The 24,012-nt window shown below is 48.4% G+C and overlaps 1 protein-coding gene across 1 annotated transcript in view; it reads right to left on the bottom strand.

Moving 5' to 3' along the window:
- Positions 1–24,012, bottom strand: part of MCMDC2 (minichromosome maintenance domain containing 2) — a 298,944-nt gene that overhangs the window by 193,154 nt on the left and 81,778 nt on the right. The window contains exon 6 of the mRNA XM_029591416.1: positions 23,873–23,980. Coding sequence (XP_029447276.1) covers positions 23,873–23,980 — 108 coding nt within the window. The remainder of the gene's footprint in view (positions 1–23,872; positions 23,981–24,012) is intronic.

The raw sequence follows: 24,012 nt of genomic DNA, 5'->3' as shown, positions 1-24,012 counted from the left end.
CCAACTTCTATTTGGACTCTTTGCTGTTAACGAGGTACCCACTTCTCGGGGGCCTCTCTGCTTCTTTCAGGTCGCTATCAGGAACCGGTACTCGCTCCTCGAGTGCCCATGTTCCCTGACTTGCTGCCTGTGTCCATCTCCTCTTCTACTTGGAAGAATTCGCTATAGATACCATCTGTGATTCCTCTACCATCTACTCCTCAGAGCTGTTTCCTTGGAACCAGGTACTCGCTCCTCGAGGGCCTGCCTCCGTTCCAGCACCAGTGCCATCTTCCATGGAGAACTGCTGCGTGAGTACTTGCCAACGAGTCTCTGTGCCCAGGGATCCTGGTACTCGCTCCTTGAGGGCCAGCTCTCCCTATCTCGGGGCTTCTCCATACTGGAGACTCTGTGAATATCTCAGTGTACTCATTTTCTCAGTTCTTCTTCCTACAGCACTGCTACCGGAGAAGCCGCTGTTCCAGCACCCTGAGGAATACTAGCCCAGCCGGGCTCCATCTTCTACTCACTACTGCCACCTCTGGTGGCTTCATAAACTGTCTAATAAAAGATATAATCTGTGTTTGTGTGTCCAGAGCTGAGCCTGACCTGTGGCCCCTCACGGGACACCCCCCCCCCCCCGTGGGCGTGGTCAGCTGCCACAGTGTCCAAGGGTCCACCCAAACCCTACAAAACATAACAGTTTGCTAACTCCATGGATCTGGCACATCTCAATGCCCTGCAGGCCGTACTGGGCCTGGCCCTGCGCATTGCTGAACAACAAGACGTATTGGAGAAACTCACTTCTGCGTACCATCAGCTACACGCACAGAAGAATCAAGGCAGTAATGAAGGTCAGTTACCTGAAGTAACTTTAAAGACAACTGTACCTCTGGCTGCTCCAGTTCGTTTCTCTGGAGAGATTCAAAGGACTAGATGTTTTCTAAATCAGTGCTGCATGCATTTCGCATTACAGCCTTCTCACTTCCCCACGGCCTACGCCAAGACTACATACATTCTATCTTATCTTGATGGAAGGGCCTTGTCTTGGGCCTCAACGCTGTGGAAACGTAAGGATCCTATTTTGCAGGATATTGACGGATTTCTGGATTTGTTTAAGTCCGTCTTTGATGATCCAGCTTGAGTGACTGTTGCTGGGTCTACCCTGGTGGACCTGAAGCAAGGCAACCGACCACTGGCTGATTTTGCAATAGAGTTCAAGACTCTTGCTGCGGAACTATGCTGGGATTCCAAATGCCTGAAAACCCTCTTCTTCAGAGGTCTGGATACTCGCTTGAAAGACGAGCTGGCCACTCGTGAGACACCTGACTCGCTGGATGAACTAGTGGCTTTGGCTACTAGAATTGACCACTGGCTCCGTGATAAGGTGAAAGAGCTCAAGCCTACCACTAAACCGGTTCAGAAGGAGATTCATGCTAAACCTGCACTCCAGACAGTCCCAGCAATACCAGTCACCAGTGGAGAAGAACCGATGCAACTTGGTTGCAGTCACCTGACTTCAAAAGAGAGAAGACTTCAGAAGAGGCATGGCCTGTGTATGTACTGTGGACAGACTGGTCACGATGTCCCAACATGCCCAATTCATCCAGGAAAAGGACAGGCATAAGTCCTGTGGGAGGACTGTTCTTAGGCCTTACCACGACCTCTCCTCCGCTCTCTCTCCCAGTCTCCTTGATCTGCGGACCATCCGAAGTTCAAACTCTTGCCCTGGTGGATTCATGGGCAGGAGGTAACTTTATACTTCGACACCTAGTGGAACACTTGAGGATTCCCCTCGTCACCTTGGAAGTTCCACTGCTCTTATCCTCCATCCATGGAGAGTCTTTGCCGGGTGACGTAACCTGGCGTATTGAACCGGTAACCCTTCACACCGGAGTCCTCCATAGAGAATCCATTTCCTTCTTTGTGCTGGAGAAGGCTATGCACCCTATCGTTCTGGGGTTACCCTGGTTGCAGTCGCACCAGCCTCAATTCGACTGGGCCACCTTGGAACTCTCCTGCTGGGGCCCAGGTTGTCATGGCAAGTGCCTTAAGGAGGTGTCTCCTGCATGCCTACGACTCAAGTGATGCCAGGACTGCTGCCTCAATATGCATCATTCAGTGATGTATTCTCCAAAAAAGCTGCTGACATCCTTCTTCCACACAGATCGTACGACTGTGCCATAAGGCTGAAACCTAACACTGAACCTCCTAAAGGACGTGTCTATCCTCTCTCTGCCATAGAGAACAAGGCTATGTCCGAATACATCGAGGAGAACTTACAGAAGGGATTCATTAGACCATCAAAGTCTCCAGTTGGTGCAGGTTTCTTCTTCTTGGGGAAGAAGGACGGTATCTGGCATCCTTGTATTGACTATCGAGGTCTGAATGAGATCACGATCAAAGACCGATATCCCCTGCCTTTAATCTCAGAGCTGTTCGACTAGCTTCAAGGTACTAAAATATTTTCGAAACTTGACCTAAAGGGAGCCTACAACTTAATTCACATTCACAATGGCGATAAATGGAAAACAGCCTTCAACACTCGAGATGGTCATTTCGAGTACTTAGTAGTGCCTGTCAGCCTGTGCAATGCACCCGCCATGTTCCAGATCATGATGAATGACATCTTGCAGGACCTGTTGTACAAGAGTGTCGTGGTATACCTAGATGATATTCTGATATTTTCGCAGGGCTTGTCTACCCATGTAGAGGACGTCAAACAAGTACTACGAAGACTACGAGAACATCAGCTCTACACCAAGCTATCCAAGTGCGAATTCCATAAAGACTCTGTGCCTTTCCTTGGCTACATTGTGTCTAAAGATGGCTTCCAGATGGATCCCCAAAAACTCAAGAGTATTAAAAATTGGGCCCAACCTACCAGCCTGAAGGCCCTGAGACAATTTTTGTGGTTCACCAATTATTATAGAAGCTTTATAAAGAATTACTCTTCTTTAACTGTACCCTTAACTGCCATGACCCGGAAGGGGGCCAACGCTTCTAAATGGTCAGCGGAGGCCATTTCCGCGTTCGAGAATTTAAAGATTGCCTTTTCCACTGAACCCTGCCTGCATCATCCAGACCCCAACAAGCCATTCATCGTAGAGGTTGATGCCTCTGAAGTCGGTGTAGGGGCTGTATTGAGCCAAACCGGAGAGTTCAAAGCATTACCTGCTCTTTCTTCTCGCGACGTTTTTCTCCGGCAGAGAAGAACTATGAGATCGGAGATAAAGAGCTCCTGGCTATTAAATTGGCATTCGAGGAATGGTGGCCTTGGCTCGAAGACGCTCAACATCAAATTACCGTGTTTACAGATCATAAGAATAGAGTATCTGCCATGTGCAACGTCTTAACCATAGACAAGCTAGATGGTCCTTATTTTTTAACTGTTTTGACTTTGTGCTCAAATATCGCCCCGGAGACAAGAATACCAGAGCTGATGCCCTGTCACGCTCCTTTCTCTCAGAGGATGTTCCTGAAGAACCTCAGCACATAACTGACCCAAAGAAAGTCATCTTGGGTGCTACCCATTCTGTACCCGCTAGTAAAACCATCGTGCCTAAACATCTCAGGAAGAAAGTGCTCTATTGGGCTCACGATTCCAAGCTGGCTGGCCATCCTGGTCAATGCTGTACCCTGCTGAAGCTCCAGAAGTATTATTGGTGGCCAACTATCAAGAAGATACATTCTCCTACGTAGCATCTTGTGCCAACTGTGCCAAGCACAAACCTACTTCTGGCCAACAGTGGGGATTGCTGCAACTGCTTCCAGCTCTGGAGCAGCCCTGGATGCATATCACTACTGACTTTGTAGTTGATCTTCCCCCCTCTGGTGGTATGAATACCATCTGGGTCACAGTCGACCGCTTCAGCAAGATGGCCCATTTCGTGGTGCTGCCTGGCTTACCTTCAGCCTTGGAGCTTGTGAAGCTTTCATAACTCAAATCTTTCGCCTTCACGGCCTACCGAAGTACATAGTATCGGACCGAGGATCACAATTCACGGCAAAATTCTGGAAGGCCTTGTGCAAACTCTTCGACATCTCTCTAGACTATACATCAGCCTATCATCCTCAATCAAATGGCCAAACAGAACGGATGAATAGGACCCTGAAACAGTTCATTCGGGCCTATGTGAGTTGCCGTCAGAATAACTGGGCCGAACAGTTACCATGGGCTGAATTCGCCATTAATTCTCATCCAGCAACATCCACTGCATCAACACCCTTTGAAGTGGTATATTTTATTTATTTATTTAAAATAATTTATATACCGGAGGTTCCTGTATAATATACATATATATAATTATATATATATATATATATATATATAAAATATATATATATATATATATATATAATAATATACATATATATAATAATATATATGTAATATACATATATATTACATATATATGTAATATACATATACATATATAGACGTTTACCACCACCGCCACTTCCACTGAAGTTCTAAGTGACGCCCCCAGCAGCTCAATCCACTGCTGATGATATCCATCAATTATGGACTCAGATGAAAGAAATGCTACTCAAAGCAAATGATCGAGCCAAAAGATGTTATGACGCTCACCATTCCAAAGCACCTGTCTTTGAACCAGGAGACAAAGTCTGGCTTTCCACTAAGCACTTTAGACTGAAGTTACCCTCCACTTGATTTACTCCTTGCTACGTTGGACCATTTCCAATCCTCCGATGTCTTGTCAACATCACTTACAGTCTGAAGCTACCACCTGGATTGAACATCCACAACGCATTTCATGTTTCACTTCTGAAACCACTCATTCTCAGTGAGTTCTCTTCCAAGTCTTAGGAACCATCTCCCATCAATGCAGAAGATGACCGAGAATACAAGGTCGAAGCCATTCTTGATGTCCGAAGACGAGGCAAGACTTGGGAATACCTTCTTTCATGGGAAGGTTTCGGCCCCTAAGAAAATTCTTGGGAGCCTCTGGCTAATATCCTTGACAAAGAGATGCTCCATCAGTTCCACCTCTCGTATCCTTGGAAACCAAAACCTGGTACCCACAGAGGAGACCGCCCTTTGAAGGGGGTACTGTTGCAACCATCGTGGCCCGTCGGCTTCACTCCGCCTACTTTCTTTTTCTGCGACTCCTCGTACTCCCTGTGGACGTCTGGCTGCCGCAGCATCTGCCCGCCGTCCTCTCCGGCATCCCCGGACCGGCTTGAGCGCTACCTCCCGCCATGCTCCTCAGGTACCTTAGGACGCGCGCGCCGCTCGGCCCTCATTCTTATTTCCTCTATGGCGCGAACCTCGGGGGCGTCCCCCTGTGATGACGTCACGCTGCCCGGATATTTAAGCCTGTTGTTTATTGCTAGCCTTTGAGTTAGCAAGGGTAATTCCTACGGATGGGATTTGCTCTCCTACCCAGCTACTCTGCCTCCAACTTCTATTTGGACTCTTTGCTGTTAACGAGGTACCCACTTCTCGGGGGCCTCTCTGCTTCTTTCAGGTCGCTATCAGGAACTGGTACTCGCTCCTCGAGTGCCCATGTTCCCTGACTTGCTGCCTGTGTCCATCTCCTCTTCTACTTGGAAGAATTCGCTATAGATACCATCTGTGATTCCTCTACCATCTACTCCTCAGAGCTGTTTCCTTGGAACCAGGTACTCGCTCCTCGAGGGCCTGCCTCCGTTCCAGCACCAGTGCCATCTTCCACGGAGAACTGCTGCGTGAGTACTTGCCAACGAGTCTCTGTGCCCAGGGATCTGGTACTCGCTCCTTGAGGGCCAGCTCTCCCTATCTCGGGGCTTCTCCATACTGGAGACTCTGTGAATATCTCAGTTTACTCATTTTCTCAGTTCTTCTTCCTACAGCACTGCTACCGGAGAAGCCGCTGTTCCAGCACCCTGAGGAATACTAGCCCAGCCAGGCTCCATCTTCTACTTACTACTGCCACCTCTGGTGGCTTCATAAACTGTCTAATAAAAGATATAATCTGTGTTTGTGTGTCCAGAGCAGAGCCTGACCTGTGGCCCCTCACGGGACTTCCATCCGTGGGCGGGGTCAGCTGCCACAGTGTCCAAGGGTCCACCCAAACCCTACAAAACATAACACCCAGGGTATATTCTCCCAAGCCCATGACACTAGCACAATTGATATCAAACTGATATCAAATTGATAGGCAAACTGGTGATTTCAATAACATGTGCATTTTTAAAATGTACTACTTCTGCCTATAAATCAGGGTTTTCCATGAACATCTAATTTTTTCACATGTAAAATATATGCGTTGTTTATAAAATAGGTAGAAAAAGTATGTGTATCAATGCATTGCTGATATTCATGCATAATGAAACATACACACTAGGTAGAGGGGTGGACATATGCATTTTTTATAATCTGTATGAACCATATACATGCAGTCTATAAAATACTATAGATCTCCACACACCCATATATGCGTTTATTTGGGGGTCAAATGGAGTTGTTTGAAAGTTATTCTCCCTGTGAATATCATGTAGGCCAGTGCTTCTCAGCCAGTGTGTCGCCAAGCAGCAGCAGGTGTATCGCGTGCTACTGGTCTCCCGCTGCTCTTTCCCCCTCCTCCATCACCGAGCGAGAAGCAGGCTATCTTCCACTGCTGCCGTTGCCGCCCGAATCTATCAGCACGTTCAAGCCTGGATGGGAACTGCAGCAGTGTTAGTGGAGGCTGGCAACTGCGGCTGGGCCTTTTCTTCTTCCCGCACCTGCCCTCACCCTGGCCCGGAGCAGGAGGTGATGTGCAGTGGTGCGTGGGAAGAAGAAAGAGCCATGCTGCACAAAAAAGTAGCAGTGGCAGCCCCAAGCAGTAGCATGGGCCCAAAGCAAAACCAGAAGCAACCAGAAATCGGCACAGGAGACAGCAGAATTAGCCTCCCGTGGCTGATGGGATTCTTCTTTCTTGGCCTGCGGGGGCTAGAGGAGGAGGCTGCTGCAGCTACCATTTGTGCTGGGGGGGGGGGGGGGGGGCAGGAAATGAGAGAGAGACAGCCAGCCAGCCTGTCTGTAAGTGAGAGCATGTATGTGTGTTTGAGAGTGTGCATGTGTAACTGTGACTGAGAGCCTGTGTGTAAGTGAGAGCATTTGATTGAGATCAACTATGTAAAGTGTGTGAGAGAGAGCATGTGTGTGATTGAGAGAAACTGGTCAGAGAGGTGATGTGTGAGTATATAGGAGAGACAATGGAAGTGACTGGTCAGGGAGATGACTGGAGTGTGTGTGTGAGAGAGAAAAAGTGATTATGGGAATGAGAAGCCTGTGCATGTGGAGAGAGCTAGCATAGGAGTGAGAAACATGGGTGTGTGTGAGACACAGCATGGAAGTGAGAAGCCTGTATATGTAAGATAGAACATGGGAGTGGGAAGTGTGTGTGTGTGTGTGTATCAGAGAGAGAGACTGGGAAGGTGACTGGTGTGTGTGTGTGTGTGTAAGTGTAAGAGAAAGACTGGTCAGGAGATGATTGGTGTGTGAGAGACAGAAACTGGTATGTGAGTGTGAGAGAGAAAGTGATTATGGGAATGAGAAGCATGTGGCGAGAGCTAGCATAGGAGTAAGAAACCTGGGTGTGTGTGAGACACAGCATGGGAGTGAGAAGCCTGTATATGTAAGAGAACATGGAAATGGGAAGCCTGTGTGTGTATGTGTGTGTGTGCACATGAGAGAGAGAGACTGATCGGGAATGTGACTGGTGTGTATGTAAGAGAGACTGGTCAGGAGATGATTGGTGTGTGAAAAACAGAAACTGGTCATGGGGGTGTAACTGGTATGTATATGTGTGAGAGACAGAGAGACTGGTCGTGGGCACTAAGGAAGAGGACCATGAGTACAGAGCTTCAGCCACTACTGCTTCTGGTGTGTGCTACTGGCCTGCATGGAAGAGGAGTAGGAGAGCTGCTGGAGGGGGTTAGTAAAGTTGGCTTTTTAAGTTTATTTTTCTTGATTGACTGCCATTTTAATTACTGAATATTATGTGATGTGTCTGCTGTTTTGAAATATTTTATTGGTGTTTGGAGAATTTTAAATAATTTTTATGAGTTTTTAATTGTTGGATATTATTCTGTTCATAGCTGTTGTAAAACATTTATTCTGCTTATTAGTATAGTTATACAATTATTTCTGTGTTGGGATCTATAGCTGCTTGGCTAGTTCTGTTTTCCTAATAGGAGGTGTATTAGTGTTTAGGGCCTGATTTAATATTTGTATGCCTTTTCATAGGTAGGGTTGTTACTGTTTGAGTGCATTCCATAATACAAGTGTAACTGTGTATGGATTAGTTTATGTGCATTACTGCAGATCCTGGGAGTATGTTAGGTCAGTTCTGTGTATGTGACCAAGGTGAGGTATTTTACTATATCAGTCTTATTTGTTGTATTTTCTCAAGGGGACATGCATTAGTGATAAACTGCTGTCTTTTAATAAGTAGGGCTATTGAGCCTGGTAGCTGGAGTTTGTGTTGCTGTTACTGAGATGACACTAGAACCAGAATATATTTTTTGTAAGGTGAGTTGTATGGGAAATGTCATAATTCTGCTTTACATCCATAATTGTGGGTCGGGGGATTCCTGTGGATGCAAACTGTACTTTTACATTTAGCTCTATGATGGTCATGTGTTCAGTGTCACGCATGTGAGAACCATCTATCAGGTGTGTCCCGACAGAAAAAAGGTTGAGAACCACTGCTCTAGACAGTACTGAAGGGGATTTGATGAGGAGGGGTCCTATATATTAGTACAGTGGTCATGTGTTAGGGTTAAACTTTTTGGAGGACATTGGAAATGGAGGTAGGGAAAATCCTGGGAAAAAAGGCGAGTTTCCTAAAAGCCCTATGCCTGCTGGTGAGAAGAAGTGACTTAAACTTAAATATGTCTCAGTGAAAGCTATACAATCATCTGATACAGGTGGCAAGATTCACCATAGCCACAATGTGAAAATCCCCACTGTTGATGGTGTACTGGTATAAACAGATATATGAGATTGCCTCAATAGAAAAATTAACGTATATGTTGCAGAATAACTCAAGTGCATATGAAAAGATATGGGGAGGTTACTGAACATATATTAGATCAGTGGTTCTCAAAAGGTGTGTTGAGACACACTAGCATGTCATGAAGTCTCAGGAATGTGTCGCAGAGCCAGCAGAAGACTGATCTTTCCTCATCAATCTGGGCAGGCGTTAGCTGACTTCTCTTTTATTGGGTATGACAGGAAGCTGCTCTTGCTGCCTTCTCTTCTTGGCCAGTGGGAGGAAGATGTGAGGTGGGGGATGTCGGTAATGTTGGCCAGGGATAAGAGCATGTGAAGGGATGATTGAGTAGTTGGGAGGGGTAATGGAGGCATGGATGGGAGTGACTGGGTACAAGGGCCATACTATGTCAGTTTTGAGAATATGCATTTCTTCTCTCTTTGAACTTTGCTTAGTGTAGGTGGAAATATATTTTTGTTTCTAGACTCCAGTTTTGCACTGCATGCAAAAGGTGGTCTTGGGGTTTCCATTCCAGGTTTTGTTGCCACATTTGTAATTTGTGGTCTTTTATTCTATATTTGATGAAGACAGATCTGTTTGTGTTCTGTGTGTATGTGACTGAGATGAGGTATTTTACTAGAGGTTTGTATCAGCCTTATTTGTTGTATTTTCTCAATATTAAATTGCACTGGTGGTGAGCTGCTGCCTTTTCATGGGTAGGACTATTGTTGTTTCATTTCTTGGAGTTAGTGCTACTGAGGTATGGCAGGTTTGATAAACATCTACAGAGTGGGATTTGTTTGTATTATTTTACAATGTACCTGGTAATAGAGGGAGTTTGTGATGCTGATATTAAGATGACACCAGAATCAGAATATCTTTTTTGTATGGTGAGTAGTACAGGGAAATGTCTTAGTTCTGCTCTGTACCCATTGTTAGGAAGTGGGGGAGTCCTATAGATGCAGAGCATATGCTTATATTTAATCCCATGATGGTCATGTGTTCAGTGTGTCATGCATGTAAGCATCATCTCTCAGGTGTGTCCTGATAGAAAAAAGGTTGAGATCCACTGTATTTGAATTGGGGTATTTTGTGAAGATTAAAGAAATACTGGTGTGTATGATTCATTTATCATTTTTTATAACCTCTTAAATTCATGTCAGTATTTTCTGCACAGACTAACTGTAAGATATATGCTGTGTTGTGTCTTATGAAATAAAAAGTAAAATAAAAAAGGATTAATATGGTTAAATGGGGCTTTTTGAAAATATTCTGTTGCGAGCATGGAGGTGCGGTCACTTGCTCTAGAGGGATGTGAGCCCTTGGACCATGGCACGGCTCAGGGAGGAGCCCCAAGATACACATTGTGGGAGGTGAGAGTGTCCAAGCATGGGTAGAAACTGGAGCAAGGTTGGAACAGGATCGAGATGAAACATTGAGGAACTGGAACAAGGCAGGCTCAGACCTCCACTGGACCTACACGCACCTACAATGCTGGTCGCAAGAGTTGCCCTCCGGCCATTTGGTAGCCCTTCTGGACCCACCGCTTGGGAACAACGAGTGTGTGAGGCCAGATGGAGGCTGAGGGCAGGAACAGGACGAGACATGGAACTGAGGAACTTGGAAGACTCAGATGAGGATTCAGGATTAAGGCACTAGTTCAGGGTGAATACTGCACTGCAGCGCACCCCACACAGCCTCCCATGGCTGGTCGTGGACCACGCTGGAAGCGAAGCAGACTCCAGGCGAGAAGATGAAGACTTGGAACTGGAAACATGACGAAGATTCAGGAGAGGCCTGCGCCGAGGCATGCCCTACACAGCCACCTGTGGCTGGTCACGGACCACACTGAGCAAAGCAGGTTCTGGCTTGAGTCTAGGGCATGGATGGAAGCAGGAACAAGGAACTCCGAAGACTGGGAACAGGATTCAAGACTCAGGATTCAAGGATTCAGAACTCGGATTCAGGAACAGACCTTGGCATTAAAAGCAAGAGCCTTCCAGAGACTTGCGCTGCAGATGTGAAGATTGGCCTTGTGCCATGAAGCGCCCAACACAGCCCTCCATGGGCTGGTCATGGACCACGACGGTGGCACACCAGGAAAGGTGGACGTGCAGGAAACCTGGAAGCAGGATGAAGGGTCAGAGACGAGAATATCAGGACCAGGACTGGAACATCAGGAACACGGAACATTAGGACACCGAAGAGATGACGAAGGAGCTCCAACAAAGAACAGGACCAGGAACATTTACAGGAGATCAGGAACATCGAACATGAAGACCATCAAGACAGGCAGAGGCCACGGAGAACCTTGCATGGCGAGGGAAGCATGTGAAGGCCCCGAGGAGAACAAGCTGAGCCCTTTTATAGGGCTGGACAAGGCACTTGAAGATGACATCATCCATTGGGGCCACGGGCTTTTCCCGCTGTTGGCCCTGTAAAAGAAGAACAAAGTGCGAGCACAGGAGCGAAATGGCAATGTCAGCAGCACCCGGGCTGCAAAGATGGAGACGTCGATGGCGGCACTCGGCCACGTAGGGAGAAGGAACAACGGCGGCTCCCCTGTTGTGTGGAGGCAGCGTCGGTGGCGGCTCCTCCCGCCACGCAGGGACGGAAATGGCAGTGGGCTGCAACAAGGAGAAATCGGGGGCGGCTCCCAGCCGCTTAAACAGGCCGGGGCAGGAGCGGCAGGGAGAGGCCAGAGCCGGCACGCCACCAGCAAACGGTAGAGGCAGGTGACATTGGGCATCCAGGCTGCACGGGATCAGCCGACAGCGGCAGCAGCAGCACGGCCGGCATCGCTGGGCAGGAGGTGAGAGAGCTGCTAGAGGGCCTGTCCCATGGCAGCGAATGCAGCATATTCTCCTCAATGTGGGTAAAAGTACTTTTGCCTGTGCCAGAAGGGGGTGAGCTAATGGCAGAGTTAGGATGAGAAAGAGAACGTACATGCAAGGATTTCATTTTGAAATCCCAAGTATACTTTACTGTGCAAAGTTCACAGGTACTTTTGTGCCTGCGGTCCATTCCAGACCGTATTTTCAAAGGCTAACTATGCGGAGAGTGTCCCTTTGACACAGGTCAGACCTTCAATCTCCCATTCATTCAAAATTGCTCCCTAAAGGAGTAATTTTATAATATCATGCATAAATCAACTGGCAAATATGCGCATATGTTGCACCAGTTTTCAAAGCAGACTTAGAAGCATATTTCTGCTTTGAAAATTATAGCTCCAAATGTATCCACACATACTTACTTGCTAAAATATGAATTTTTTCTTAAATATTTACATGCATACTTTTGAAAATTCTAAAGTATGAAGATAACTTTTAAACAACTCCACACGGCCGCATATATGCATGTATATGGCAGTGCAGAGATTTACGATAGTATTTTATAACCCTTGTGTATCAGATACATGCCTGTTATAAAATACATGCATCTCTACCCCACAACATATGCACATAAGTATGTATGCTTATGTGTGAATATATGCAAAAGAGTCATAGTGTGCCTATGGCCAATATGGCCATGGTTTTAAGTACTGCTAACCAAGGGGTGCCATAGTGCTGCCGTCCTGAGGAGCACAATGGCCTGGGGAGGAGGAACAACACCATGGGCCTGGAGGAAAGGAGCACCGCTGTGGGCCTGCTGGAATCGCCAGTGGGACCTTGGGAGGAGGGGACGAAATGCTGTAGCCCTGCCAGAATTTTCAGCAGGATCTGGGGAAGAGGAGCAACCCCACAGCCCTGCCAGAATCACCAGCAGAGCCTGGGGAGGAGGAGTGCCTTGACTGTGCTGTAAGAAGGACATCTAGCTCAAAGCTGGGTTGGCCCCTGTGGCCCCAAGAAGTCCTGTTGGCCGCAAGAGCTGAAGAGGTAGACTGCAGCTGCTGTTTTAAGAGGAGGAAAAGTGAGAGAGACCAAGCGTGTGTGCTTCTGTATATGTGTAAGAGTGAGAGGGAGCCTACATTTGTACATTAGCTAATGTACAGCTACTAAAAATTAATTCCACAATAGACTTATCATTATAAGGCATCAAAAAGGAGTTGTGAATGAGTAGAGCTATCTCTCCTTTTCTCCAACTAATAAAGGTGAGAGAAGATGGGCACAAGTGGAGTCATCTGCTTCCTTATTGCTGGCCTGGGAGGGAAGAATGAGGGAGGCAGTCTGCTTCCTGTTACTTGTCCTCACACAAAAGCAGTGAGATGTTTGGTACATGCAGAGACATGTTGCTTGCCCACCTGATGAAGCAGAGAGGAGTCAGAAACAAGTGGGCCGCCTGCCCTTACCACCCCCCCCCCCCCGCCCCAAAGTAAACAAGAGGCAGAAATACAAAGAAATTCAGACGTGACCTCAAAACGTGGTTATTTCAAAATGCCTATAATCTAACTTAACCTTCTGAAATCATTACTTGCCACTACATAGACAAACTCAATATATACTTAACTGAAGAACTCATCAACTCTTTCTTTCCAACCCATCTCAAATAAATGTATCAGGAACATCTTCTCTAAATTCCCTTCTTTATATCCCTCCAACCCCTTTCCTTTTGTTATAATTGCTCCCTCACCCCTGCTACCCCATCCTTTCCTTCACCAGGCCACCTCAGTCAATGTATGTCTTTTGCCTAAATAAGAAAATTATTCCTTACCTGCTAATTTTCGTTCCTGTAGTACCATGGATCAGTCCAGACAGTGGGTTATATCCCCCGACCAGCAGATGGAGTCAGAACAGAGTTTGAGAGCGTCAGCATATAGAGTAGTGCACCCTCTGCTGGAGCTCAGTATTACGCATAGCAAAGCCCAAAAGCAAAACAACATTTTGGATCCAGATCCGTCCCCAAAAAGGAACAGAGAAAGATATAAGTAAACAAACGGTCAACGGGACCACCAACAGTCAACTTGTGAGGAGCTGTGAACAGTAACAATAATCAGAGACAAACAGAATGAAAGTTACCTGGAAGAATCCGAGCAGGACCTAATGAAACCCCTAGTGGCGGGCGTCTGGACTGATCCATGGTACTACAGGAACGAAAATTAGCAGGTAAGGAATAATTTTCTTTTCCCTGTACGTACCTGGATCAGTCCAGACAGTGGGATGTACCCAAGCTTCCCTAAACCGGGTGGGGTCCTGAGAGACCTGCTCGGAGAACTTGATCGCCAAAAGAACCCGTGTACTGAGGCGCCAGGTGTAGTCTGTAATGTCTAGAAAAAGTGTGCAACGACTTCCACGTCACCGCACGGCAGATTTCCTGGGAGGAAACGGAGCAAGATTCCGCCCAGGACGCCGCTTGGGATCGCGTGGAATGAGCCGACACGCTGCGAGGCGGCACCCGCCCCGCCGCAATGTAAGCCGATGAGATGGCGTCCTTTATCCAGCGCGCAATAGTCGTCTTGGATGCCTGAGAACCTCTCCTCGGTCCTGACAGAGGACAAACAAATGATCGGATACCCGGAAGTCATTGGTAACCTCCAGGTAACGGAGCAGCACACGCTTGACGTCCAGGAGCCGGAGAGACCGGGGTTCCTCTGGAGCGAACGCTGGAAGCTCCACCGTTTGATTGACGTGGAAGGCCGAGACCACCTTTGGTAGGAAGGATGGCACCGTATGAAGGGAAACCCCGGAGTCGGAGAAACGCAGATAAGGGTCCCGGCAGGACAAGGCTTGGAGCTCTGAGATCCGGCGAGCAGAAGAGATGGCTACCAGGAAAACCGTCTTGAGGGTCAGGTCCTTGAGGGAGGACCCCCTCAGAGGTTCAAAAGGAGGGCCCGACAGCGTGCGCAGCACCAAGTTGAGGCTCCAAGAAGGGAAAGGATCCCTGACCGGTGGCCGTAGGTGTTTGGCACCCTTCAGAAAATGTGCGATATCCGGCTGAAGGGGTAGAGAGCAGTCCTTCTGTACCAAGACATTCAAGGCCGCCACCTGAACCCGGAGCGAATTATAGGTGAGACCCTTATCCAGACCATCCTGTAGGAAATGAAGGATCAGCGGGACAGTCGCCTCCATGGTTTGGACCCCGCGGTCGGAGCACCAGGCTTCGAAGACCTTCCAAACTCGAACGTAAGCGACGGAGGTCGAAGGCTTGCGGGAACGAAGCATCGTTGAGATCACTGTCTCCAGGTAGCCTCTGTGGCGGAGACGGCGCCGTTCAAAAGCCAGGCCGCAAGACAGAAGAGTTCTGCCTGCTCGAAAAATACCGGCCCCTGACGCAGAAGATGAGGAAGATGGGACAGGCGAAGTGGGCCGTCCACCGTCACCTGAAGTAGATCTGCGAACCATGGCCGACGGGGCCATTCCGGGGCGACGAGAATTACAGTCCCTCGATGATGTTCCAACCTGCGGAGAACCTTGCCGACCAGAGGCCAAGGAGGAACACATAGAGCAGTTGATCCGACGGCCACGGAAGGGCGAGGGCATCCACCCCCTCTGCGCCGCGCTCTCTTCTGCGGCTGAAGAAGCGTGGAGCTTTGGCGTTGAGAAAGGTCGCCATTAGATCGAGGCGTGGAATCCCCCAACGACGGACGATGAGATGCATTGCCTCGTCGGAGAGAGCCCACTCGTCGGGGTCTAGCTGTTGACGACTCAGGAAGTCCGCCTGAACGTTGTCCACCCCGGCGATGTGAGAGGCCGCTATCCGGACGAGATTGCTCTCCGCCCACTCCATCAGGGGAGTTGACTCGAGGGAGACATGCTTGCTTCTTGTCCCCCCTTGACGATTGATGTAGGCCACGGTGGTGGCGTTGTCCGAGAGGATCCTCACCTCTCTGTGTCGCACCAGGGGAAGAAAACGCTGGAGAGCGAAACGCACGGCTCTCGTTTCCAGGCGATTGATCGGCCACTTTGCCTCCTCTGGCGTCCAAGTCCCCTGCGTGGCGCTTCTTTCGCAGACGGCGCCCCATCCCGCGAGGCTGGCATCGGTGGTCACCACCACCCAATTGGGAACCTCCAGCGAGACCCCCGAGCCAGATGCGAGAGGACAAGCCACCAATCCAGGCTTTTCCTGGCTAATGGTGGAAGCAGCAGGATCACCTGATACTCCTGGGAGACTGGTTTCCAACGGGATAGCAGGGACGCCTGCAGTGGACGCAGGTGTGCAAACGCCCAGGGTACCATGTCGATGGTGGAGGCCATTACTCCCAGGAGCTGCAGATAATTCCAGGCGGTTGGTACTTCCAAAGCCGAAAACCGAGACACGTGCTCCCTCAGGGCTTGCGCCTTGTCCTGGCGCAGGAACACCATACCCTGCCGGGTATCGAAGCTCGCTCCTAAGAAATCCAGGTGTTGCGAGGGCACAAGGGAACTCTTTGGAAGGTTCACCACCCAGCCCAGAGAGCGTAGGAATTGTACTACTCTGGCCACTGAGGTCTGACCATGTGAGAAGGACTTCGCTCGAATCAGCCAGTCGTCTAGGTACAGATGTACTAGGATACCCTCCTTGCAGAGGGCCGCCGCCACCACTACCATGATCTTTGTGAAGGTCCGAGGTGTGGTCGCCAAACCGAAGGGAAGCGCCTTGAACTGAAAGTGTTGACCGAGAATCTTGAAGCGAAGATACCGCCGGTGAGCCGGCAGGATGGGAATGTGCAAGTATGCTTCCGAGAGATCCAGTGAAGCGAGGAATTCTCCCTTGTGCACAGCGGCAATCACTGATCGAAGTCTCCATGCGGAACCGGCTGACCCTGAGGGCCTTGTTTACCTCCTTCAAGTCCAGGATGGGCCGAAAGGAACCGTCCTTTTTGGGAACGATGAAGTAAATGGAATAATGGCCCAAGCCCACCTCGAAGGGGACGGGAACGATGGCCCCTATTTCCTGCAGTCGGTCTAGTGTTTGTTGAACCGCTATCCTCTTGAGATCCGAACTGCAGGGGGAGAAGATGAACCGGTCCCTCGGCGGGCGGACAAACTCCAAGGCGTATCCGTCTCTTATGGTGTCCAGCACCCACTGGTCCGTGGAGATAAATGCCCACTCCTCGTAGAAGTCCATGAGGCGGCCTCCGATCCGGGGAGGTGAGAAGTGGGCTCCTTTGGCATCATTGGGAGGACTTTGTGGGCGGATTTCCCTGCCCTGGACCCTCTCTCGCGGGCCTCCGCCCACGAAAGGAACGAGACCAAGGCTGGGATCTTGTCGGCTGTGACCGGGAACCGGACTGCCAGTAAGACCTATAACGTCGCTGTGCCCTGGCCCTGGTTCTACCGGAAGAAAATGACCTGAAGGAACGCTGTCTATCCTCCGGCAGCCGATGCACCGAATTTTCCCCCAGTGACTTGATGATCTGATCCAGGTCCTCTCCAAATAAAAACTTCCCCCGAAAGGGGAGGGAGCCAAGGCTCGACTTGGAGGAAGCATCCGCCGCCCAGTTGCGAAGCCACAAGAGCCGTCGGGCTGCTACAACCGAAACCATGGACCGCGCCATTACGCGAAAGAGATCATACAAGGCGTCCGCCCCGTATGCTATGGCAGATTCCAGACGGTCCACCTGGGCGGCCTCTTCGGGGGGCAACTCCTGAGAGGTGAGAAGCTGCTGTACCCAGAGTAAGCTGGCCCTTTGCGCGAGCGAACTGCACATCACGGCCCGCATACCTAGGGCGGAGACTTCGAAGACCCTCTTGAGGGAGGTTTCTAGTTTACGGTCCTGCGTATCCCGCAGGGCCGTTCCACCCGTGACTGGGATGGTCGTCCTCTTGGTCACTGCCGACACCGCTGAATCCACCTTGGGCACCTTGATAAGATCCAAAAAATCCTCAAGGAGCGGGTGTAGCTTTTCCATGGTGCGTGTGACCTTCAAGGACGCCTCGGGAGTGTCCCACTCCCTGGTGAGAAGCTGTAGGAAGGACTCATGGATAGGGAAAGCCCTTGCCCTAGGACGGAGGGCGGCAAGTACTGGATCCTCTTTGCGAGAAGAGGTGGCGACGGCAGGAGCCACAGGGATCAGCGGATCTGGAGGTGGGTCGAGGTCCAGCTCCTGAATAATATGGTGGATGAGTTCATCCAGCTCTTCTTTTTGAAAAATCCGTAGGGCTCGAGGGTCGTCCCCCTCCGTATGTCCATCCGGATGCGCCTCCGGGGATTCCGGGGAGTCTTCTCTCACCGGCGAAGCCGCCCCCGTGGTACGCCGGGGTGGCATGGGAGAGGGACCCGGCAGGGATCCAGGCGTAACGGGCGAGGCGGTGAGACCAACAGCAAGTTTAGGAACCTTGGGGGAAGGGGCCCCCAGGGGATTCGGCGCCTGCGCTCCCATACCCTGCAAATAAGCCATGTGCATTGCCAGAATAAAATCAGGTGAGAAAAACGGGGAGCTGATTGGAATCCCTGGGGGGGGACCGTCCTGGGAGCCCCAGTCGGGCAAACCCCCCCGCCGGGGGCAAAGCCTGTTGAGAGCCAGTGCAACCAATCCTGTCTGCATCTGGGAGCGAGTCCGTCTCACGCTGTCCCCCTAAAATGGCTGCCGTTCCCGCCAAAGGCGGCGTCGTGGCCGGCCCACACCGCCCGGGCTGAGGAGGAGGCAGGTCCGAAATCGCACCGGAGGACTGCAGGGTGCCTTCCCCGTCGGGGAAGCACCGCTCACAAAGCCCCTCCCTCAGAAATTGATTCCCCGGTTCGCCGCAGGTCTCACACCTCGAGGGCCGCGGGATGTCAGCACCGGGAAAAAAAGCCTCGGGGGGGGGGGGGGGGGCCAAAAACGAGCTAGTGCCGCGGGGGGGGCCTGGAATGGCCCTAACAACCCGCTGAAGGGGTCCAGGAACTGCAGGGGAAAACCCCTGTTTCAGTTGAGCACACACCCGCGGGCGGAGCTTGCGAACCGCGGGACCCACAAACGACGCGTGGAGCGGCCAGAACCACCGGCATCCACGGGGCACCACCAAAAAGAAGCAAACCTGTGGAGAAAGAAACTCAAAAAACTTCCACTTACCCCAACGGAAGAGGAAAGGAGTACAGAATAGAGAAGGCAGAGCCACAGACACACGCCTCCTCAAAAATTGAAAAGTCTTTTTTTTTTTTAATTTTAAGGATCCAAAATGAAGAGAAACATAAGACAGGGAAATACTGTGGAGAAAAAGAAAGAAATAACCAAAAATGAAGAAACCCTGTCAATCTGGGGGAGCTAGTGGATCCCCCCACTCACATCTGCTGGAGTCAGAAGAATACAGAGCTCCAGCAGAGGGTGCACTACTCTATATGCTGACGCTCTCAAACTCTGTTCTGACTCCATCTGCTGGTCGGGGGATATAACCCACTGTCTGGACTGATCCAGGTACGTACAGGGAATGTGTCTTATGCCTAAAATGTATGAAATATGAACACATCAAGTGAATGTAATTCATACCTATAATATTTATGTCATGATGTAAACCGTTGTGATCTTCACTTGGAAGGACAGTATATAAAATGGCTAAATAAATAAACAAATAAATAAATGAGAGGAGGCACCTTCCTCACTGCTGAGAGACGAGCCAAAGTGGGACTACATAAGTATTTCCAGATATTTATTTATTTATTTATTTATTTTTAATTTTTATATACCGGAATTCCTGTATGCAATACAAATCAATCCGGTTTACAAGTAACGAAAAGGTTGCCCTGGTCTGGGAGGTTAGACTGGGGTTTTTTACATAGAACATTGAACAATAACAATCAACCATTGAACATTATTACAAGGAACAGTGAAAGTAACAATAGTATTTAACAAACAAATATTATTATTATAACATTATTCGTGTTTTGAGCTGAGTGTGTGTGTTCACATTTTATAAGGAACTTTAGTAGCGTATATAGTCTGCAAGTAATCGGTTAAATAATATAATATGAAAAGGATGACTGTTAAATAGCTATTGCGAATAACCAAGTCCGTGTATGAAATTAAGTGTCAATGTGTTAGTGACACCTTGCAATGGTTGGGTCTGAAAGACAGGAGGAGGTGCCTAGTTACACTCTGGGAATTGGAACGCTTGCCTGAAGAGCCATGTTTTTAACCTTTTTTTGAACTCTGGTAGATTGGGTTCGAGTCTTATGTCTGGTGGGAGCGCATTCCATTGATGTGGTCCCGCAGTGGATAGTGCTCTTTTTCTTAGCGTTGATTTGGCGGGAGCTGCGACTAATGTGCCTTTGTAGGCGCTTCTGATGGGTCTGGCCGATGAGTGTAGGCGAAGTTGAGTTTGTAGAGATATAGGTGCGACGTTATGAATTGCTTTATGGATAATGGTTAAGGTTTTATATATGATTCTCTGTTTGATGGGTAGCCAGTGGAGGTTGCTCAAGATGGGGGTAATATGGTCTCTTCTATTAGTGTTAGTTAGGATTCTGGCTGCGGCGTTTTGTACCATCTGTAGGGGTTTGATGCTGTTGGAGGGGAGGCCCAGTAAGATTGAGTTGCAGTAATCAAGTTTCGAAAAAATAATGGATTGAAGAACGAGGCGAAAGTCATTGAAGTGAAGGAGTGGCTTTAGTTTCTTTAGGACCTGTAGTTTAAAGAAGCAATCCCTGGTGGTTGTGTTTATGAATTTTTAAGGTTAAGTTGATTGTCAAGCCAAGTTCCTAAATTCCTGACGTCTGCAGAGAGCTCCATGTTTAAAGATGTGGTTTGTGCCGGACTAGGTGGGTGGTTGTTCGGGTTGTGTGAGATTAGTAGCAGCTCTGTTTTGCTGGAGTTTAGAATCAGGTTTAGGCTGGAGAGTAGTTGTTTAATTGGTTAAAGACAATTCTCCCAGTAGACGAAGGTTTTTTGAATTGATTCTGTGATGGGGATTAGGATCTGGATGTCGTCTGCATAGAGGTAATGAGTAAGCTTGAGTTGAGATAGCAATGGCAGAGGGGGAGGAGGTAAATGTTGAACAGGGTAGGGGAGAGGGATGAACCTTGTGGTACGCCTTGGTCTGATAGGATGGGGTCAGATTCCTTGTTGTTAATTCTGACCTTGTAAAACCTGTTGGATAGGAACGATTTGAACCAACAGAGAGCTGTGCCTTTGATTCCTATGTTTGATAGTTGTTCTAGTTGTGAGTGATTTACCGTGTCGAACGCTGAAGATAGGTCTAGTAGGACCAGTAAGAATGACTGTTTTTTCTCCAGGTTCAAAAGTAAATTATCAGTGAGAGAAAGCAGAAGGGACTCTGTGCTTCGAGATTTGCGAAAACCATATTGTGCCGGGGAAAGAATGTTGTGCTCCTCGAGGTATTCGGAAAGTTGTTTATTTACCGCTTTTTCCATCAGTTTAGAGATCAGGGGCAGGTTTGCAATGGGTCTGTAGTTGGCTGGGTCCATGGGTGATGCAGTTGGTTTTTTCAGTAGGGGTTTGAGGATTGCAAGTTTTAGCTGATTAGGAACTGTGCCCATGGCTAAAGAGGTATTGATGATTTCTGCAATAGGTTTTGCGACGGTGCTAGAGATGGCAGTGAGCAAATTAGTAGGGAGTGGGTCCGAGGGATGTGCAGATGGTTTAATTTTTTTAAGTAAATTTTCAATCTCCATGGCTGATGTGGGCTCGAATGACTCTAGTCTAGAATTCAGAGTGAGTTGGTATGTGCTATGAGGTGTTGGAAGAGTTTGGTGGGTTGTAAGGGAGAGGGTGAGGTTTGAGATTTTTGTTTTGAAGTAGGTGGCTAGTTCGTTGGCCTTACTGAGCGCTAGTTGGTCTGGAATGGATGGTGGTGTTGGTTTGGTGAGCGATGAAACGTAGGAGAATAAAGCCTTCGAGTCGAAGATGAAGTTATGAATTCTTTTTGCATAGAAGTCCTTTTTTGTTTTGTGTATGGCGTTTCTGTAGGTGTTGAGGGTGGCTTTGTAGTCCAGTCTGGATGTGGGAGAAGGGTTGTTTCTCCAGCTTTGTTCTTTGTTTCGTAGTTTCTTTTTAAGGGTTTTGAGTTCCGGGGTGAACCATGGTTTTCTGTTGTCTCGTGTCGGTTGGATTTCTTTTGAGGAGGTTGGGCAGAGTTGATCAGCTATTTTGTTCGTGAGTTTGATCCATGAAGTGGTGGCTGTGTTGGCGTCTGAGAAGTCAATTTGTTTGAGGTCTTTGGAGCATTGTTCGTTGAGTAACTCCAGTGCGCATGGTTTCCTGAAATGAATGGTGGTTTTGGAGATGTTTGGAGGTGGTGTGTTTTTCATTTTGAGGGTTGTGTCTATAAGCTGGTGGTCTGACCATGGGATTGGCGTGCAGGTGGGATTTGTATGGATGGACCAGCTATCGTTGATAAATATGAGGTCTAATGTATGACCTGCTTTGTGAGTGGGCCCGCTGATTATTTGTGTGAATCCAAGGTGACTGAGGGAGGTAAGGAAGGTTTCGCAGTTAGTGGATTGAGGGGTGGAGTCTACGTGAATGTTGAAGTCTCCCAGTATGATGGTTGGTTTGTCTGAATTTAGGTGTTTGGCTATCATCTCTATTAGAGGGGAGGGGTTAGCCTCTAGAGTTCCTGGTGTGGCGTAGATGAGGAATATTTGTAGATGTTGAGATTTGAATATGGAGCATTCAAGTTTTGAGGTGGAGTATGATTGTTGTAGTGTTATACCCAATTGTTTTTTTGCAGCAAGTAGAATTCCTCCTCCTTTCTTTTTCGGTCTAGGTATTGAGAAGAGGTCGAAGGATTGTGTAGGTAGTTGGTTTGTTAATGATATGTCCGTGGGTTTTAGCCAGGTTTCTGTTATTGCACATATGTCAGGGTTGTTGTCAATTAGGTAATCATTTAGAAGGTGCATTTTTTTTGACAGTGACTGTGCATTGAATAAGGTTAAAGTGAATAATGAAAGGCCGAGGAGTTGTGTAATGGGAGATGTCATGATGTTGATGAGTCTTTGTTGTCTGGGTGTCTGAATGGGGTCTGGTGGAGAGTTATTTCTGGGTTTTCTCTTGAGTATGGGGATGGAATGGCTGTGTATCATTATATGCTGGTTTGCTAGAGGTTATGAGTAGGGGTAGGTCTGTGACCGGATATGTGCGGAATCTGCTAGGATGGATGCTGGAACTGCTGGAGTGGATGCTGGAAATGCTGGAATGGATGCTGGAAATGCTGGAATGGATGTTGGAGCTGCTGGAATGGATGCTGGAATGGATGCTGGAACTGCTGGAGTGGATGCTGGAAATGCTGGAATGGATGTTGGAGCTGCTGGAATGGATGCTGGAATGGATGCTGGAACTGCTGGAGTGGATGCTGGAACTGCTGGAGTGGATGCTGGAAATGCTGGAATGGATGCAGGAAATGCTGGAATGGATGTTGGAGCTGCTGGAATGGATGCTGGCCCTGCTGGAGTGGATGCTGGAAATGCTGGAATGGATGCTGGAAATGCTGGAATGGATGCAGGAAATGCTGGAATGGATGTTGGAGCTGCTGGAGTGGATGCTGTGAGGGCTAGCTAGAAATTTGATTTTACTTGATGGACGCTGGCGAGATTGTGAAGGGTGTGTTGTATTGTGGCTGGAAAAGGATTGGTTGAGATGTTTGAAAGTGGTCGGTGCGTTATGGCTTTATCCGGTCAGAAAAATCCGTTTGTCCATGGCTGATTGGCATTTGTTTGTGCTGTAGTTTCATCTGTGGGTAAGGTTCGTGGCTTTCTCGGGGCTGAGACGAAGGGGCGAGACAAAGGGGCAGGCCCCTTTGTCGCGCTCCTTAGGTGCGCGACGCACGGCGTGCGGCGCCGGGCTGAATCGATTTTAAAGCCCCTCTGGGCTGGCTCCTATTGGAGCCAGCCCAGAGGGGCTTTATTGGAACTAAAAAGGAACTATTGGAACTAAAAGGAAGTAGTTATTCTACAAATACTCAACAATGTAAGTACTCATAGAAAAGATATCACTATGATACCATTTCAATCCAAAGATAAATCTACAAGAATGTATGCCCTTATAAAGTCTGTATAAACAGGTCACAATAATTTTTATAATTATTTTATACTAATAAGCTCATGCAAAGCTACCTTACCTCTTAAGAAAACTGTAAAAGACTGGAACCTGATACATGGCTGGTTACTGGAAAATCCTTGAAAACTATGGAGGGATTTCATGTCTATCATTTCAATCAACTGCTTATCTTTCAAGAAAATGTACATATGAAAATTAGTC

Source organism: Rhinatrema bivittatum, chromosome 2, assembly GCF_901001135.1.
Source record: "Rhinatrema bivittatum chromosome 2, aRhiBiv1.1, whole genome shotgun sequence".
NCBI classification, from domain to species: Eukaryota; Metazoa; Chordata; class Amphibia; order Gymnophiona; family Rhinatrematidae; genus Rhinatrema; species Rhinatrema bivittatum.
The sequence above is the reverse complement of the archived record's forward strand: the minus strand, read 5'-3'. Positions and strand labels throughout refer to the sequence as shown.